The sequence below is a fragment of the Larimichthys crocea genome, chromosome X (assembly GCF_000972845.2).
Source record: "Larimichthys crocea isolate SSNF chromosome X, L_crocea_2.0, whole genome shotgun sequence".
NCBI lineage: Eukaryota > Metazoa > Chordata > Actinopteri > Sciaenidae > Larimichthys > Larimichthys crocea.
Genome location: NC_040020.1, coordinates 36,680,585 through 36,700,688, shown reverse-complemented (window position 1 = coordinate 36,700,688; position 20,104 = coordinate 36,680,585). Strand labels below are relative to the sequence as shown.

The window sequence follows — 20,104 nt, the reverse complement described above, 5'->3', positions numbered from 1 at the left end:
AGTCTTTCTGTACCACACACACTGTGCGGCTGCCTACACCAGGGCGCGCGCACACACACACACACACACACACACACACACACACACACACACACACACACACGTGGACTAGCACGCGCTTTAACTGAACAAGCATACCAAAGTGCACTTCTCCTCCTATAGATCCATATTTAAAGAACTGAGTGCAACATCTAGACTTTGTAAGCTCACACACGGCAGCTTTACAACAGGAGCAGAGGAATTTACAATGGAGAGTAAGGACACACACACACACAGAGCTATAAAGCCCATCTGTTGTGTGAGGGGTCAGTAAAGTGAAAGAGCAGATAAACAGAACCAAGAGTGGGAAAAGGTAATGCAATGTAATGTCCAAATGTTTCCATCCACTCTGTATGTAAAGCAGCAGATCACTGCGTGTCATCAAAACAGCATGATCAGCAGATACAGAGTTCAGGCCGCGTTGTCATAATCATGATTCAAATGAGGCAGTGTCACATTTCTCTAAACAAACCAGCAGCTAATGTGATCAGTGTGCGTGTGTGTGTGTGTGTGTGTGTGTGTGTGTGTGTGTGTGTGAAACGGGGTGGAATAGACATTGAGCAAGATTCCTGTGAGGTGACCTGACTGTAAAATCCCCGACTGCTCCACACAGACCATCACATTGTGAGTGAAAGGACAACGAGAAAAAGAAAAGAGCAGAAACACATCGACAGCTGGAAACACACCACACACACACACACACACACACACACACACACTCACCTTGCGTTTCTTCTTGCGCCGATGAGGGGGGGCCTTGCTGGGCTTTGCATGGCTTTTACTGGCCGTGGAGCCCATGTGTCATTGAACGAAAACAAACACACACACACACACACACTCTCTCACTCACACACACCACGCGCCCTTCAAAAAAATGCTCCTCTCTCTCGTTCCTTCAGTCCTTCCCCCCTCTCTCTCTCGCTCTCTCTCTGATTCCCACCCACTATCACAGAGGACGACACACACTCTCTCTCTTTCTTTGCCCTCCTACTGAATGGGACACGCTCTCTCTCTCGCTCTCTCTCGAGTTTACTGACTGCTCGCTCGGCCACTTCCACTCCTCCCACTCTCTACCTGTTCACCGCAGAGCTCCCTCCCTCCTCCTTCCATCCTCCTCCCTCCTCCTCCCTGGATACTGTATGATGGAGGAATGCGAGTTATTTCTGCACCACCTCCCGTTCTTTTGTTCTCCATCAGTCGTTTACACACAAAACTGGTGTATCTGCATTTATCTCACTGCTCTCATGTCTTCACTTTAATCTAACTAAAGTTTATGGAACTTTAAATAACCTACAATTAAATAACTAATGTGAATCAGTCAGATGAATTCAGTTTAATGGCTGTTTGTCAGTCTCCCTTTCTCTTTGTTCTGCCATTTTCTTGCTCTCAAAGTACACCACAAAACCCTGCCCACACTCCAAAAGAGGGTTTGTCTTTTTCATCTTCTCTTTCAGGGTGTTTAGTTTGGTATGAAAACAGTATCAGATAAATGTAGCAGCGAGAAGCGGAAATAGGAGCCTACTAAACTAAAAAACACCAGTTTCTGCTCCTTTAAAGAGCACTAACAAGGTCATACCAGTACAGGATATATGTATTGAATATATGGATAACCCCACCCAGCAAAACCAAAACCCCAACTCCCCTTTCACTGAAGCAAACAGCCCCACCCCTCCCCACAGACCACCCCGAGGGGAAGGTGTTTACATTTACCAGGCACCTTTCAAGTGTTTGAGCACAGATAAGATAGCACTGGTATTCATGCTTGAGATAAAAAACACACACATTATCTCAGACACACCAATCACAGCGCCTCAGAGCTTCAACTGCAGCTGCTGCATTCCTCCACCCCTCCCCTCTCTTCTATCCATCACTCCCCCTTCACCTCCACTTTCCAGCTGGCCATCATCATAATCAATAACCGTCAGCCAGTCTCTCACATTTTTACAGTAAGCTGCTGTAGAAAGGATCCGAACACACAGAAACATTCTGATCAGACCGCGATTCAAAAAGCCAACGCTCAGAGTTATGCAACAGTTAACAGTTGCACACACACACACACACACACACACACACACGTATGTGTGCAGAGTTGTTCCAGCTGATAACAGGTTAATCTACAGATAATGAACGACTTTCTCTCAGGGAGACATGCACAGCTGTCCCACAGTGGAGGTGTGTGTGTGTGTGTGTGTGTGTGTGTGTGTGTGTGTGTGTGCCGAGCGCGGTCTTGTTTTCAAGGTAATAAAAATGTACAAAAAAAAAAACATACTGTAAAAATGAACTCAGTTTAGTGAACTGAGTTCATGAACATAATCATTATCTTGAAAACAAGAATATAACACAAGTCACTTAGTGCTGTTTGCCTGTGGTTTGTTATCAGGGTTACCTGTGTGTGTGTGTGTGTGTGTGTGTGTGTGTGACATTGCCACCACAGGTGAAGATAATGACTCCAAGTACATTCATTTCAAACTGTAGTTACATACTAAATGTGCTCTGCTCTGATGGAGTCAAATATATAAAAAGATGATGTTTTAAAAAGGTGTTGGACGTTTGTAGACTTCCAAAAATAAAAAGTTTCCAACGTGAAGTGAAGAAAGTGAATGTGACCTCTAGCAGAGTTTCACTCCTCCAGAGAAAAGCTGCATGTTATTACACTTGTCGCACAGATCAGTTCATTAGCTATGGAATCTACACAGAGTACTCTAGACTGAGTAGAAGCTGCAGAAAAACAAGCCTGTACAATGAACCCAAACACGTGTGTGCATGTGTGTGTTTGTATGTGTGTGTGTGTGCGCGCTTGTAAAATCCCCTGAGGTGTCACAAGCTAAAGGCATGAGTGTTATTCTACATATGCTGCCCCCAGCCTCTTTACCAACACCAAACATGAAGAGTTCAGTAAGAGAATCTACCCACAGTGCTGAGTTCATACACACACACACTCAGAAAAACAGGTCTAATGAAGGGGTTTACACAGTGGATAGGTGTGTCTGGCTGAATGATAGTTATTGTGACTGAACCAGAAAGAGTTACAGTAGTGTGTGTGTGTGTGTGTGTGTGTGTATTTTTATTCCACATGCACTGCAAACATAAAATCACTCGTCTCAATACAGCAAATATTTACAGAGCAGCCTATCCATGTCCGGGACTCTTGTGATTGGCACATCCTGGAGCCTGAACGGACCAATCATCAGTCTCCATCCTGTGTATTCAAACAGACTCAACACCAATTGATCTTATTGAAGTTCACACTAGTCTGTTTTTCTTGGCTGTACTGGAGGATCACACTTTATGCTTTAACTAAAGGACACCTCCCCAGATGACACACACACACACACACACACACACACACACACACACACACACACACACACACACACACACACACACACACACACACACACCTTAATAGGGTAACATCAGCTGTTGTAAACAACCCCATCATAGCCGACAGCAGGCACTTGTGGTGAGTAAAGCTAACCACTCTCACACAGCTATTATACACAACACACACACACACACAACACAATCTGAGCAACCTCTCTCTCTCTCTGTCTCTGTCTCTGTCTCTGTCTCTGTCTCTCTCTCTCTCTCACACACACACACACAAATCTACAAATCCATCAGCACATCAGTGTCACACAGCGGCGGCGTGTTTCTGTGGCATCGCGTGCACTTGTTGTTCTTAATGGCAACTGGGTGTGGACTCTCAGCCTCTCCCTGCTGCCTCGATGCTTCCTACTAAAAACAGCCATTACTTCACTCCTCCTCTACAAGCACCTTAAATAGCAACGGCTGCTGACTGATGCTGTAATTATAGGCTGTGGGTGCTTTGCTCTGATTTGCCAAAGGGGGAAGGATCGTGTGTGGATAAGTGATTGCTTCCCCTCATTTAGCCCCTTGAAGCTTCGTTACACCGTATTGTATTTACGTGTACCAACACATCCACTGTGTCTGCCTTTAAAGTGGTGTGGCACTACAGCAGAAGACAGAGACCCATCCCCACTACATGAAACATGTAGATCTACTTTCTTTACCAGAAACAGTATTACTACTCACTAAGGACAGTGTGGCCGTACATGACAGAGGAAGACACCACTTTCATATCACCTGCAGGACTCCTGCTTATGAACACTTCAACAACCGACCTTGCTGGTGTCGTGGAGATCCAGTGAGTACCATCTACAGACATAATAGATATAACAGCGCAGCATAGAAAGGTGAGGCCGGTTTACTTCTTACTTTACTCAGTGTGTCACAATAAGCTTTACAAGAGTCCCAAACTATTTGTTTGTTAACTAACCACCAGGGTAAAGCACAGCAACTAATGTTGGCCTCACAGAATATGTTCAGGTTCAGCGTGCAACTTTTAATAGAGATGGAATATAACATGCATAACTGTGTTTTCAGTGATATATAAAACCCCTTTTTTTTTAGCCTTTCATATTTACATGTGGAGTCAACAAATACACCAACACAATGCAGAACAAGCAACAATGATATTAGCTATGAGCTATAGTTTGATACAACATCTATCTAAATATGTATCTAAAGGAACATCAACAGCTTCAACAGGCTACTCGTGCGGTTGTGATGATGACCTCTTCTGACACATAAAGGCCACCGTAGCTTCTCCTACACATTTAGAATGGGAGGGTTAAGCAGGGGACAGTAGAGTTGATTGCAATCTGAAATCTCACCACTAGACGCCACTAAATCTGACACACACTACACTATAAAAAAACAAAACTGTCCTCCCGGCTGTCTTTTGGTGTTTTGAAAGTGAACACTGCAGATCAGCTCTTTGAGTCAGAAAGTTGCAAAATCAAGCTTCACATTTCTAAAGATTTCAAAGATGGAGCGTGTTTGTGTTTTTCTTTGTTGGACACAGGAACACAAAAGTATTACCTGTCTGATGGCGAGGTAAAGTGGGGAAAATATTCTTAATATAGCACACATTTAAATGGATATTGATTTTTTTATGTCAGCCGTTTTAACGTGGCTAAAATACATTTTGTTGCTGACCCTGTCCACAGCATTAGATCATGCAGCTTCTGTGCCAGGACTTCTTGTCTGCTTCTCCAAACTGGGAACACGCTGACCACCATCTACTGGAAGTATTACAGTACAATGACAAGGTATCTCATACAAACCCAAACTATCACTTAAAAATACAAAATATGACCAACGGCAGCACTGGATGAACACACTGTACATAAAGGATGGAAGCAGTTGGTGTCACTCTTTAGTAAACATAGAAATGTCTCAAGTACCTCAGTGAAGAGATGTTGGATGACTGTAGCCAGAGCCTCCACCCTCTTGTTCCCTTGGACGAGCAGCTTCCTCAGCTGGTTGATGGCCTGGTTCTTCTTCTCTGACTGCTCTCTGCTCTGGTTCTGTTTAGCCGTGACCGTTCCGTCTGCTGCTGCGACGGCCCCAGCAGCACTGGGCTTTGATGCATTCTGCAGGCGGGATCCTGTTTTGGGGCTGGACCTTGACCCTGTTCTTGCTTTGAACCCTGGACTGGAGACTCCAGTGGTGCCTGATGCAGTGTTGGTGGCATCAGTGGCGGGTGCTGGGAGAACTGGCGTCACTGGTGCATTAGCATTCACCACGTCCGGTGCCTAAGGATAAAAATAACAGCACATAACATCTTCAATAAAGACACTGATCGAAAGATGATTGACTAGACGGCAATGTGAAGACGATTGCAATGACTCAGTCTTAGAAATCTTGAACCCAAATACAATCTTCATGATGTCAAACTTTGGAGATGAAGACTTTGTAAGTTTCCGCATGAGAACAGAGAAAGCAGAGACAGTTTCTTGAAGTAGAGGAACACCACAGAGGAAGACAGAAAAAGGAAAGGAATGAACAGAATGAGAAACTTGTGGATCACCACATGAAATACTCCTTTCCTACCACCACAAAAGCTCAGTAATGCTCTCAAATGTGGCGTCTCAGCCATGACTGAGCTGAGTTTGCATCTTAAAGCTCAAAACTCACAGAAAGAAGAAGACTTACCGGGTCGGGTGGAGGTTGCTGCTGGTTCTGGTTGTTTCCTCCTGCGGGTGCTGCTCCCTGCGAGTTGCTGTTCGCGGGTCTTGCTGGCGCCTCCCGGGGCTTGTTTTTGTCCACTGCAAGAAAACGGCGACCTCTTAGTGTGCAGCTGGCAGGTGCAACATTTAACATGGTGTCCACACGGCCATTAACAAACTACAAACTTAACACACGTCCTCTGAAGAAAATAACAACCAAACACATGTCAAAGAGTCACACATACACACACACACACACACACAGGGATGGGTCAGGCTGAGGTCTGGATTCGACCACCACAAAGACAGAAAACATAAAAAGGCTCAGCACGCACGGCTCATCCATCCACTCTCATCTGGTAAACGAGAATACGCCCTACTGACTGTGTACAGGCTGAGACAGATGCATCATGGGATTGTGTGGTAATGATGGCCAGTCTGTCTGTGCATGACGGGCCCTGAGTGTGCATTAAGGAGTGTATTACCAGAGACAAAGCAATTAGAGCCTCTCTCTCTCTGTTTTCTGTGCTGGCTCTGGATCAGTAATGCAGTATGACCTGCAGGACCGAGGAACCAGTCTTGTGCTGTTATCTGGAATCTGATGTTTTCAAGATGATCATGGGACAAATGAGTTGAAATTCCCGTTCTCCAATTGGTCAGTCTTTCCTCAGGCTATCACCTGAAGTCTCACTTCAAATGAATCTTTACTGTGTGTTTGTTTCCATTTATTTTAAATTCTGCAGCCAGCTTACATTTAAAATGCACAAACATACTGAACTCAAATAGTTCTGTACTCTGTGAGCTCAGGTCTGCTCAACAAAACCCTGAGGGTGGCAGTGACTTCTTTTAATATACTGCCACCTACTGGCAGCCACCAAGCAGAACACACAGGACTAACCAGAGCAAAAGTCTGAGGACTGAAGCGAACATCAACCCACAGTCTGCTGGATCACACTGTGGACACCAAAGCTACGGCTTCATCACTAAAACAGCAATAATGTTCGACTTGATGAATATTCAGATGCGATGCATGTTTACGACCTTGACACCGATGTTAGCAGAACAGAAAGCTCTCATCTTTAATTCAGTGTGTGGAGAATGTGGGTGGTTGCAGAAATATGATGGAGGCTGAGAGGTGGGGATAAGTTACATAAAAACATGCCTCAGATGGAAATGCACATAATAAACACAGTAAAGAAATGAAACAGATGAATAATAACTGTGGATTCAGATTTATAGCAGGACAGAAACACACAGCTAACTCTGGTCTCACCCAGCCTTATTTAGTTACACTGTCAACAAACTGCAGACCAGTTACCGATATGTGCTGTCACAACAACGAAAAAATGTGGTGGCTGCAAAATGCTAAAAATGTAAAAGGCCCTATGTGGAGAGAATCCATGGAAGTGTGATGAATGAAAACATACTTATGAATTATATTATATTATATTCAATTTCTGCCATATTTTGTGGACCTTTAAAAGGGACATCTTCTTTTGCCCGTTCTGTTCTCTGCTTGTGAAGTTCTGACATTCAGGAAGCGTGTGTTAAACGTGTTCACTGTCTCATTTGTAGTGTCTGTTGTGAAATGTGTGATGGTGTGTGTGTTGCTGATGATGGTGGAGTATACCTGGAGTCTGCCAGGCAGTCATGCAGAGCTGCTGAGCCCAGACTGAGAGAGAAACGACACCGTTAGCATGCACGTGCATTGCAGAGGTGAAGCGGACAGAGCTCCTGCTGCATCATGAGAACCTCCATCAGTACACGTAAGATGACCTCCATGACACGTGATGGAGAATCACCAATGGATTATAGGAAGGCTGCAAAGCTCCATCAGTCCAGAGTTTCAATTCTTCATGATAATGAGTCAGAATTTATTTAAACAATGTTTGTTATGCAGTGTACAGGAGCTGTTTTTATAAAAGTATCAATGTCACGTCAGACATATTACTTGTACTGGTCTCATGAGCGCTCACTGAGTCTGTCTGCTGTGTATTTGATGAGAACATCAGTCACCAGTGAGGGGAAACCAGTGAGGGCTGGAGTTAGGGGGGTGGAAGAATAAAAAGCTCAGGTGGAGGAGGAGTGGAGGCTTTGTGTCCGGTTGTTGCAAAATACTAGATAGTACCGTCGTGTGTACATGATTTCACTCTGGCTCTGAAAAAGTTCATTAATTCATCTGGAGGTGTTTGTCTGACTGAAACAGGATATCTGTGATGAGGCTCAAATGATTAACATTACCAGATCACAGAGTAAAAATAGCTTTATGGGTAAGAGCTGGGGTTTAATTGAGTCTGTTAATAAGCTCTGTTATTAACAGACTCAGACGTATCCTTCACAAACAGAGAAAACTGTGAGCTTACTGCACGGCTTCGTCGTGCTGGCAAAGATTAAACACCACCTACTCAGAGTCAGATCAGTGCTGGATTACTCTGAATGCGTGTTTGCAGGACGAAAAAGTGTGCCAGCAGAGCAAGAAAAACAGGGACAGTTCACCACACACACACACACACACACACACACACACACACACACAAATCCACTTGAGATTATCTTTATGGCAATTTTCTTTTATGGCAATCAACATTCAACTATAACCCCTCACAACGTAATAAAAACACTGGAAGAACTGCTCGGAGAACAGAGACAAAATGTGCAAAGATAACATGTCATGTGGTCTGCACAGCTGGAAACACCTGGGCGTCGCTGATGATCCACCATCAGGTCCAATCACAGAAGCACATCCTCTGTTCACTGGAGATTCAGCCTCTGCATGAATGTTGCCATAGAAACAAGTATGCAGAGCATGTCGCTGTTGGAAAAAGTGTACATGTCCGCTATATGACCCGTTTACATACTAACTAGACCATCTGGTCACCTAGCAACAACCACTTTTGTCCACACTCACGTCATCCAGCATATTTTTAGTGAGGGAGGAAAAGCTCACCACAGGGGAGCTGACAGCAGACTGACTCAAACAATAACTGATTTGCAAATATGGATTGATTAATACTGAAGATGGGGCTGTTCTCAGGTGTTAAATGTTAAAACCTCTCTCCATGTATTCCACAGTCGCTAGCAATGTCAAAGCAGCTGTGGTTGCCATGTGTTGGATGTTAAAAGCCAAACATTGTGTCAATTTTGATTTATGGCCAGCATCAGCAGAGCGACCAAATCTAACATCACTGACCAGCTCGGACTCTTCAAACTTCAAACACACTTTCACAGAACATGGAGTCAATCAAAATGAATCATCGCTATGATCAACTGATAATTTATCGGCCCTGAAGGAAACACGCTCATTTTCATTTTGGCCGCACTTTGAAGGTTTGCTTCAAGCAGCTGCATAGAGACTGAGAGCCAGCGGCTCTGTGTGACCTGATGAACACTTCAGTCAGTCAGTGAGGGGCTGTAAAAAGTACAGTAATACCAAACCACAGGAGAGAACTCTGAATGATTATCATCAGGAAGGTGAGCCAAACCACTTCAGGGACAGGACATCCCACTGACAGAGGGCGAAGAGTCAAAAACCGCATGCCAAGTTAAAAAAGAGAAATGGTCTGTATTAAAATGCCCATGCTCTTCATTTAAGAGCTCGAACAAGCGCTTGTGAGATGAAAGCACAGAACATTTGAACCTCTTCACCCCAGCAGCTGGTTCAGAGTCAAACAGAGCAATGTTTGGCCTCAGAGGCTGTGCAGACACTGTAAAACAAGTGTTTCACATCAGGTTTCTAGATCAGATGCGGCTCCAGATGTGGACGAAAGATAAACTGCACATCCTTGATCTCCACAGAGAACAGCTCCATCTACTTTTACGAATCAAGGAATACTGCAGCCCAAGTCTACCGTACATATGTGCCGAGCCTGCAGAGAATATTACAGCCCGGCAGATACAAACTCTAATGCCCTCATCTGCCACCGCATTAGGAAAAAAACAGCAACCTCCACATCAGATTAAAGCTTGCACGACTGGCTGGCCTCAGCTGAACCTCTGCACAGAGTGTGACACGCACATGTGGTGACTAAAGCCAGCCCTAACCTACATTTCGGGGGATGATGGCAAGCGGCAGCGGGGGGAAGTGGGTCTATGGAGCTCAGACACTGCAGCCAAACACGTGCTGCTGGGCTCAGATGGGCCGACAAGAATACAAACAGTGCAGTGGAGAGAGAGGAACATCATGACGGCAGTGCGGCTGAGCTGAATATTTCCTAAAGATCAGGGAGGGACATGTTCTCAGGAGCAGAAAGCAGATGAGAGAAATGCTGCCCTGAGTTTGTACGGCTCAAAATGATTTGTTCAAAGGAATTCTTCAGCAGTTTAGCCAAGACACACGACACTATGAACGCTTCATCTAATGGCTAAATGATACCGGCAAACACCGGGCAAATCCGTCTTTGCTCACTCTGAAGTAAAACGCTTAAACTCTCCGGTGTCTTCTGTAGATTGAATGTTTGTATTCTCATTAAACAGAATTCTGATTATCTGATAAAGGGCCTGGCAGTGGATCTCAGCTGTTCCCTGCTGAGATAGAGAGCCAACACGCCACACAAAGCAACGCTAACACAAATAGAGTTCTTCACATTGACATCCTCTCCGTCTCATAACTCTATAAAACAGCAGATGTTTAGAGGAGCACAGCAGTACATTACTTCATGCTGGACCTCGTGTAGAAAGGAAAGAAGAGCGAGCAGAGACACTGAGAAGACAGAAGCCTTCCACAAATAGAGAGCACCCTTTTAAATGGTTGAATAAGTAAAGACCAGATGTGTCCTTGGCTATTTCTGGTTTGTGTATGAGTGTGCGAGTCACGTGGTTGGTGCCCCTTTAGGCGTGGATATCACGGCTAAAAGGAGCCCGCAGCAGCCACGGCTATTCATCATGCCACTGCTCGAGCACTCGTGCAGAAAGCTTCCATGCGCGCACACACACACACACACAAACCTGTGTACGCACGCTCACGGCCCTATTGTAAACCTTTATACATTCATCCACGGCGGGCTGTGCTTGCCAGCATGCATAATACTGAAAGCCCCCACAGTGTAGGAGAGACGGAGGCAACAATGGCTGCCAGCGCCATGCAGGGAAACAGGAGGAGGAGGAGGAGGAGGAGGAGGAGGTGGTGGTGTAAGGGGGAAAAGTAGCCTTTGAGGCTGATCTAGAGTCAGGCCAACCATCCCATGACTAAAGATTTCAAAAAGGAATAGATGAAAGCCAGAGAAAGCTGATCCTTACATTTGATTCAAAGGCAACCACACCCATCAGATGACGTCAGAGAGGAGGAAGACGGGCTTACAGGAGGGATGAAGGGATGGAATATGGAAATGGGTGATATACATCTAATACAGATAAATAATAAGGGATACACTAGCCGGGTGGGGTTTTTTTGGGTACACCTGCTTTTTTGCATCCCCTTCATCATTTGAAAATCACTCATTCTTTGAGGTTTTCATCACAAAAAAACACTTCATGTTCTCAGGAGTACTTTTGATAAGGTGTGCTAGCGTCCCACTTAAAGCCCACCCGGCCATGTGCATCTACAGTGGATCAGCTTCAGGCCTGCATGGAGGATTTTCCAGCAGTACATGGCAAAGAGGGAGATGTTGGATGGAGATGGATGGATGAGCAGGTTGGTGTAAAACCGATCACTGCGATGGGGGGTGTAGATGCTTTGGAGGTGACATGCTGCAGTGATCAACCTGTTTGGGCCTGAAAACTTGTGTTGATCGATGAGTGGAGAGGTGGATGTGGTGAAAGGATGGAGCAGCTGGTGGTTGGATGATTGGGGTGGGGGGCACAGAGGACGGTGGCATGTCCAGACCTGCGTGGAAAACCACAGTGTTCTTCCTGCATCCCGACAGCAGCTGAAGGTTTCGGAAAAGTCCTTTAGCTGTCAGCTTCACGTGGAAGTTGGACAGCGACAGTCTGGGAGACCATAACATTGTCTCTGTTTGTAATCCAATCTTCTTCACCACCTGGAACTTCAGCACTTTCTCGAGTAGCCTCAAAGACACCCGGATCTCACAAAACACCAACCCACTTTGCCTTGTTGTCCAAATTCCCAGGGTTATCTGTCTGGCCGGTTTACTGTTTCATCTCATTCAGGAAACGATTTTCCTGTTAGAATAACACTCCCAAAGTGTTTTTGTTCAAGAATGAGATGCTTCAAACTGTCTGCTGAGTAAAAATGTTCCTCTGCTCTTCTTTAACTTCAGAAAGAAGTGAAAATGACTCCAGCAGAAAAAGAAAGAAAAGACTAGCTGTCTTCATGTCCCTGAAAGCCCATGAAGATCATTAAAAAAAAGACAAAACTGGATTTTTTTATTGAAAAGGTAAACCTTTCAAACAGTTTTAAAAAACACAAAGAGGGAGTCTGTTAAGTCGCCGCTGGGCTACCTTTCATCCCTTCGAAGCCACTGAGTCGCCACTGCAAAACAAAAAAATAAAAAACCCAAGGCTCTCTGTAGCCCAGCCAATAAAAGAAGAAGAGAAAATGGCGCCAAAAATAGCTGCGTGCTCCACCGTCGTCCAGGTGGTAGTGAATCATCCAACGATGGAGATGGAGAGAACGAGGAGGCAAACGAGAGAGAGAGCGAGAGGGAGGAGAAAAAATCCTCACACTGGTGATGATTAGTAGTCCGTCTGTGCTGTTACACGCAAAACACACACAGCGACCCGTCCCACTGACGCACACCACAGAGGTGTGTCACAGAAATGCACACACTAACACACACACAGTGTGTGTTTGGACAAAGACAAGCATCTATACCCGCTCTCTGCTTTACTGCTGTGTCCAAAGCTCTGTGAAGCCAGTATACACACACACACACACACACACACACACAGGCAGGGATGCTGCAGGGGAGGAGGGGAGAGGAGGCGAGGGGAGGGGAAGTGGGTGGGATTTGAATAATATCTCTCTGCTCACTCGCTCTCTCCCTCCATCATTATTTTGTCAAGTCTCTCGTCCTCTCTCCGTCTCCATTTGAGTGTCAGAGATGAATCATGTTAAGGTTAGATGTGATGAAAGGACCGAGACAAAAAAGAAATGTGTGGAGACAGAGAAGGGAGGAGGAGCCTCATGGCCACACACACACACACGTCTCTCAGTGGCAGGTGCCGTATTAAAGAGATTTGGCCAAACAGACGGCTTGTGAAAAGAGGCGTCTTTGTTTTATTTTACACACACACACACACACACACACACACACACACACACACACACACACACACACAATACTGCAGTTTGTGGTTTGAAAGGGTCGAAGCTGAAGGTTGAGATTGAAGTTTATTGCCGCCTGCTGCAGGGGGAGAGTGCAGAACTTGGACAGGAGCATTGTTGTTTTACACATTGAGGATGTGCAGATTTTATTTCTAGTCCTTGTGTATTTGCTGTAAGATTTTGTTTTGTATCAGAGGATCGCTGGTTATCTTTTGCTCCCCATATCTGCTGAAAATCAACAGGAAGTTAGATTTTCATAGCAGGAATAATTTGAATAATGTCTACTATACATATAACAATAAAGGTAAATGAAATATTAGAAACATCTCTAATCAGTCTCCTCAACACCTCTCTTAAAAAGGTCCAGTGTGTAAGATATAGGGGCTAATATTTGACTCAATATAGATTATACTAGTGATACGTATGTTTTCATTGTATAATCACCTGAAAATAAGAATTATTATGTTTTTGTTATTTTAGATATAACCTTTTACACAGCCTGACACGTTTCTACAGTAGCCCAGAACGGACAAACCAAAGCTCTGAGTTTCATACCCACTTTAGGGTCCCCCTCTAGCTTGAAAGGGATGAAGGGTGAGGTGAGGGCTGTTCAGTTGGTTACAATACGCAAGTTCACCACTAGATGCTGCTAATTGCTACACACTGGACCTTTAAGCAGTGATTTTCAAAGAGCAGTCTGACAAAGGAGTCATTGATTTAAATTATTAAATAGAATTATAGGAAGCATCATGGGTATTCTATGTTGAGATGGTGCAAATATTAATAATACACGTATAAGATTATGATCTAATTATTCCATAGGACATGCATGAGGACGACATACAACATTCAATGATTTATGGTTATGATTTATTGCAAAGCTGCTGTTGTATATGAATGCATTAGTTCTGTCGATTAAATTAACTTTGTAATGGGTTTATACTGAGAGCCTGAACTGATTATGTACACATCACTTGTTACCGTATGAACAGCACTGGAGAAACCTTTGACAGCAGCTGCTTCTCACAGACTCATAAAAAACGATGACTACATGCTTTTAAGTATTACAATACAACACACCAAGTCATTTCACCTGGCCATCCAAAGAGCTTAGACCATATTCAAATGTCCATTGATTTTCAGATTTCTAACTCAGACAGACTAGGAGGAGGAGAAGGTTGGTCATTGATCGCTGCACCGGACATCTTTGCACAAATGGCAGCAGGAGGTAACTGAACTGAAGCAGCCATGAATCGTGTGTTTACTTTGACAAACTTCTCTTTACTGCCTGGTAAAATTTTACTTTGCACCTTGCAGTGTATGCAATACAAGTAAACAGAGAAAATCTGACTGATAAACTGTGTGACTTTTAAATTTAGCCTTCAAAAACTGAAACACAGCCATGACACATAAATAGTCCCCAGAGAGCATGGACGATAAAACCAGATCTGTGTGTGTGTGTGTGTGTGTGTGTGTGTGTGTGCATGTGTCAGAATCAATAAAGTAATAGAAACAAAGAGAGCTAAAGAAAGCCACTGAGAGCTTTACACTGCTAACCACTGTCGCCTGAGGGCTGCTGTGGTGTGTGAATGAGAGAGCGAGAGGCAGAGAGGTGTATGAATCAAATGTGTGGGGTTTATGGAGTGTCAGCTGGCTGCTATCACGAGGGTGACAGCATGTCTGTGAGTGGTGGCTCCCCACAGGCCCTCAAGAGACTTCAAGGACCGGTCACAGAGGGGGAGGCAGCCAGGCGCCCGGTCCCAGACCAGTCACCACACGAGGGGGGTGGGGGCTACAACCACAGGCCCTGGCTTCACAGGGGCCCACATGGAGCAGCACTTCACAGAAGCTGGACGACAGAAAATGCAGCCAGTGTTTCTCATGCTCCAATTTTCAGACACCATCTATGATTGTACGTGGATCTGCTGCATGCAGTACTAAAAGTATTGTCTTGATACCAGAAATCATTTGAAGATTCTAAAGGTGTCATTGCGCAGTCCTTTCCTGTAATCCAACCAACATGAGTGTTTACTGGTTGAGAACTGAGCGTTGTAGCACACTAAACAACACTAAAAACTTAAATCCAACTCGACTTTCGCTGAGATTCAATGTGGTTCCACTCTGCATTCAACATAGTTTGCGTGTGCGGAAGTGCGTGTCATGAGCAGCAGAATAATTACAGAGACTGCAGAGGGATGATAATTATGACTGCTTAAGCTTCCAGGGCATGAACTGTAGTCAGCTCAGATATGTGTTGGCGTGCGTGCGGCTGAATGGTTAACATCCAGCAGTGTGCTTCAGAATTAGAGGAACGATCTCAAAACAACATCCAGGCATAATGAGAGCGTGCTGCACACCTTCACACAGTCAGCTGACTAAAAGCATGGGTGATATTAATGGATGAATAATCCTTGTAAGGCTAAGAAGTGAAACCCTGTATCAGCCTTTCGGTCACCAATGTAGAATCCCGAAGAAACCTGGCTGTGAGCTTTCACGAAAAATAAACTAAAGATCTAGAATTATTCAACACAAGTGTCTAAAAGCGTTACCCCCCAACCTTTCAGAAATACAAAATGCTGGATCTCAACAATGAATCTAAATCCTATGTGACTTTCAGAGGTCAATCAGGTCAACACATTTCACTACTTAAGGTGCTCCCGAGTCAAAGCACAGAAATCACAAACAGAAGCTGGAACGACGCTCGGCTGTTTGCAGCTGAAGCTTGCCAAGAATTCGGAGATTAATGCAGTTTTCAGACGCTGACACACCTGCAGCACTCAACACACATATTTCTCCTTGGCGACACACAAAGCAAGTTGACGAGCAGGCAATAATTATACACACCCTTAAGCAGGTAATAGTTATAATAGATGCAGTACATATACACACCCTTACCTGTACTGTGCAGGCGGCTGAGTCTTGCTGAACCGCTTCTTTGCAAGGGATACTGGGATGCCTGCTTTGTCAGCGCTTGATTGGACGTAGGAGCCATCTTTGCTGCGGTTTGATTGGCGGCCGCTGTCTTCGCTGTGTTGTGGTTGGTGACTGTCGGGGTCTTCAGACCTGTAGACAGGACGCAGAAGAAGTCAAAGCCCATCGCTGAACCTCTCTAGAACGTCACTCGCTGGCCAGATGTTGATGCTCAAACTGTGCTGTCACAGTTAAAAGAGCTACAGGTGGACCCTGAGCCACACACAAACATCTGCCTGTCTCTCCCTCCATGCACAGGAATGGTAACCAGGTGGTGTGTGTTCTAAAAGCCAGCCCGCTGACTGCTCCCTGTTATAGGTGGATGGGAAGCTGCAGAGTCGTTCACACCTTTAACACCAGGTCTCACTCTGTGTGATGTACAGCCACACACTGAAAAAGAACTCTACCCGCCTTCACACACTTCATTTTTACAAAAATTAGACATTAAAGACATAAAATCAGACATTCACACAGAGACAAATCTATGTCCAGTTTACAGTAATTATCTGTAAAGCTTCACTGTATCCATAAAAAACAAACAAGTGTTAGTTGAATTGTTTATTCTTGGTAGGGCAGCTGTTAAAATGGAGTTTGTGATTTGATTTCCTTTTCTACATTTTCTGCTGCCGTTTGGGGTTTGGACTTACAACAATCTTCAACAAACCTGCCCAGAAACTCAATTCTACTAACAGCAGCCTTTTGATATGCCATCCCTCTACTCACAGTTCATGACCCAGAGCATTAGAGAAGCAAAACCCATGTGATCCTCAGTGAACATAACACAGCCGTCAATACTGATGAATGAACTGCTAATTACACTGAAACTCAGCTAACGAGACAAACTACCTTTGCATTTGATCATCTAATAATTCTCATGCAGTGTGAAATTGTGCGTCGGCGACACACATTTGATCTGGTCCACTTTGAATGATGTCTGACTCGCCTGTGGCAGTGGTCCTGGCCTGCAGGGAGAGAGCTCTGCTCCTCATTGCAGGAGGCTTCAGAGCAGCGCTGACACCACTGTTAGCGCTGCCTACTGCCTCACTGGGAGCGTTAGTGCTGGTTGTAGCTCCAGTACTGGAGATGAGGGGCTTTGCTGTGCTCTGACTGCCCACAGGGAGTGTGCTTCTGCTGGGCCGCTCGTCTGGTTTGGTCCCGGTTGGTTCTGGAGCTCCTGGAGATGCTGGAGAAATGAAAATACTGAGAATGCTTTGCCATGCAGCAGATGAACTTGGATGGATGTTCAACATGTGTTTAGATTCTATCAGTAACACAATATGTAATATAGAAAATGAGGCAGATAGATAAAAAGAAAAAAGACCAGACTCTAATCATGAACAAATATTTTCACCCAGCCCAAAATAACTTCCTCTGCACAGAACTGTAATTTACATCGGAGTGGTGTGTGGGAGGAAGCTTCAACAGAACAGAGAGCAGCAATCACAAAAACTACATGTCACTGTGCTGCTGTAATTCCTCTCTTCATACAAGTTAACTCATGTTTGAATAAGGACACGATGCCCAACATACACTCAGCAACATGACTCCCCTGCAGGGAAATTCTCCAATCATTCAAAGATTAGATTAGCATGCTGATTTTGAGGTTATCTAATGGCTGTGAAACATGAACACTGTTATCTGTCTGAAGTAATGAGGGATAATATCAATGAAAGCATGCAGGCTTCATCAGGTCTGTGTTCACAGCATCTCATTTGTTAGAAGAGCTCACTCAGTATGTTTACATGCAGCAAAACATTTTGAAATCTCTGGAAACCTTGAAGATGAATGACATTCTCAGCAGGGATGCACCAATCAAACCTTTCTCTCCTGATACCTGTTGAGTAACAACCCAGTACCACTGCTTCCTTCTCCACAAATCTAAAAGCTGAGTTGCCTGTCCAGCTAAATCAAATGTTAGCATGCTGACACACCATACTAAGATGGTGAGCGGATCACTTGTCTGAGTATACATGCTGTTCAGAGAAATTGCTGCGTGTGAACGTACTGACTGTAGACTGTTTGTGAGGAACAAAAGAGAAAGAAAGTTTCTGTCTTATGTTAATTCTGTGTTTCTATCACCCCGTTCACACCTGATCTGTTTCATCAGGTGACATTTAGCAGATAGAAGTGGAGGCGTGAGTGTGAATCGAATGCACTGAGTGCTTTCTGAGAGATTGTCTTTGTTTTTTCTCCTCTGCAGTTTAAAGTCATCCAGAATTGCAGAGAAAGATGAAGTCTGTGGAGCACAGACACTTCAAGCATTATGTGACCATTTTCATAGTGAACACAAAACCTTACCTGTATGTCATCATACTGTGTTTTCCACTGAAACCCGTGCTAATAACTAGAAATGCTGTGTTAGTCTTACTAATCAACTCAGTCAGTATATCAGTATAATCAAATTGCAACATATCCAAGTCCCAGATTTAAATAATTGCTGTTTTCTTTGTTTGTTAGCCATGCTAAGGTCTGTCCATCCAACAAGACCTTGAAAATGAACGACATTCTCAGCAGGGATGCACCAATCAAACCTTTCTCTCCTGATACCTGTTGAGTAACAACCCAGTACCACTGCTTCCTTCTCCACAAATCTAAAAGCTGAGTTGCCTGTCCAGCTAAATCAAATGTTAGCATGCTGACACACCATACTAAGAGGGTGACCATGTAAATATTACACCTGTTGAATATTAGCATATTAAAAGTGTTATTGTGAGCATGTTGTATTTAGTTAAGGCTCACCAGCCAAAGAGAGGAGTGAATAAACCACAGTCACCATTAATATGTGGTTAGAAAATGAAAAACTGTGTGGAGGTGTGCTACACTGAGCTCCTCTCTGATGATGATGGTGACTAAATGCAAAACCTAAACATTACCATGGGAACAAGGAATCTCGTAATCTGGTTACCATAACAACCCAGTGATCCGTAACTATCACTGTGATGTGTTACTGTGAGTGGGAAAAGAGAAGATAAATGAAATGCATGTACCGTATTTTCCGCACTATAAGGCGCACCTTGAATGAATGGCGTATTTGAAAACTGTTTTCATATATAGGGCGCACCGAATAGAAGATTTGAAAACTGTTTTCATATATAGGGCGCACCGAATAGAAGCTACAGTAGTGGCTGGGGTTGCGTTATGCATCCACTAGATAGAGCTGCGCTAAAGGAAATGTCAACAAAACAGTCAGATAAGTCAGTCAAACTTTATTAATAGAATACAAACCAGCATTCTGACAACTCCGTTCACTCCCAAAATAAATAAACAGCGGTTTTATTATTTTTCCCGAGGTAATGTCAGTGACTTAGTATTTTCGCGACACAAATGGTGTTGGACTGGAATTCCTCTTTACCGTTCTTACCGCTGTTACTTCCATAGACATATATACATAGACACACAGCAGGTTGGTCCGTTGCTGCGATGCGTTAACGCGTCCGCCATATTGGATGTGGCAGATCTGCCCGTAAACTAATACAAGGAAAAGGGTTGCGCTCTACTTTGCCACATCCAAAATGGCGGCGACGTCGACGTACGATTCAGCGCTCAATGCGGCGTCTACGTATACATAGACATATATACATAGACGCCGCATTGAGCGGGTTGGTCGTTGGTCGCGATACGTCAACGGGTCCGCCATATTGGAAATGACAAACAGGCACTAAAAACAACGTGATTATAAATGTTTCCTCCTTTGTTTCCCAGATATATTAGTGTGTGTGTGAATGGGTGTATAAGAGACATTAACTTAAAGAACTTTCTAGAAAGGCGCTTTATGAAGTTCAGTCCATTTCCTTGTATTAGTTTACGGGCAGATCTGCCCGAACCAATATGGCGGCGC

The 20,104-nt window shown here is 44.3% G+C and overlaps 1 protein-coding gene across 7 annotated transcripts in view; it reads right to left on the bottom strand.

The window, feature by feature from the left end:
• LOC104933679 (microtubule-associated tumor suppressor 1 homolog) overlaps window positions 1–20,104 on the bottom strand; it is a 73,047-nt gene that overhangs the window by 7,783 nt on the left and 45,160 nt on the right. For 6 of the 7 annotated variants that reach the window (XM_027282749.1, XM_027282753.1, XM_027282752.1 and 3 more), the window contains exons 6-9: window positions 17,210–17,449; window positions 16,192–16,359; window positions 6,061–6,173; window positions 5,310–5,660 (exon numbers count right to left, since the gene is read on the bottom strand). In XM_027282749.1, coding sequence (XP_027138550.1) covers window positions 5,310–5,660; window positions 6,061–6,173; window positions 16,192–16,359; window positions 17,210–17,449 — 872 coding nt within the window. The remainder of the gene's footprint in view (window positions 1–5,309; window positions 5,661–6,060; window positions 6,174–16,191; window positions 16,360–17,209; window positions 17,450–20,104) is intronic. The other variant, XM_027282754.1, reaches the window with a different exon arrangement.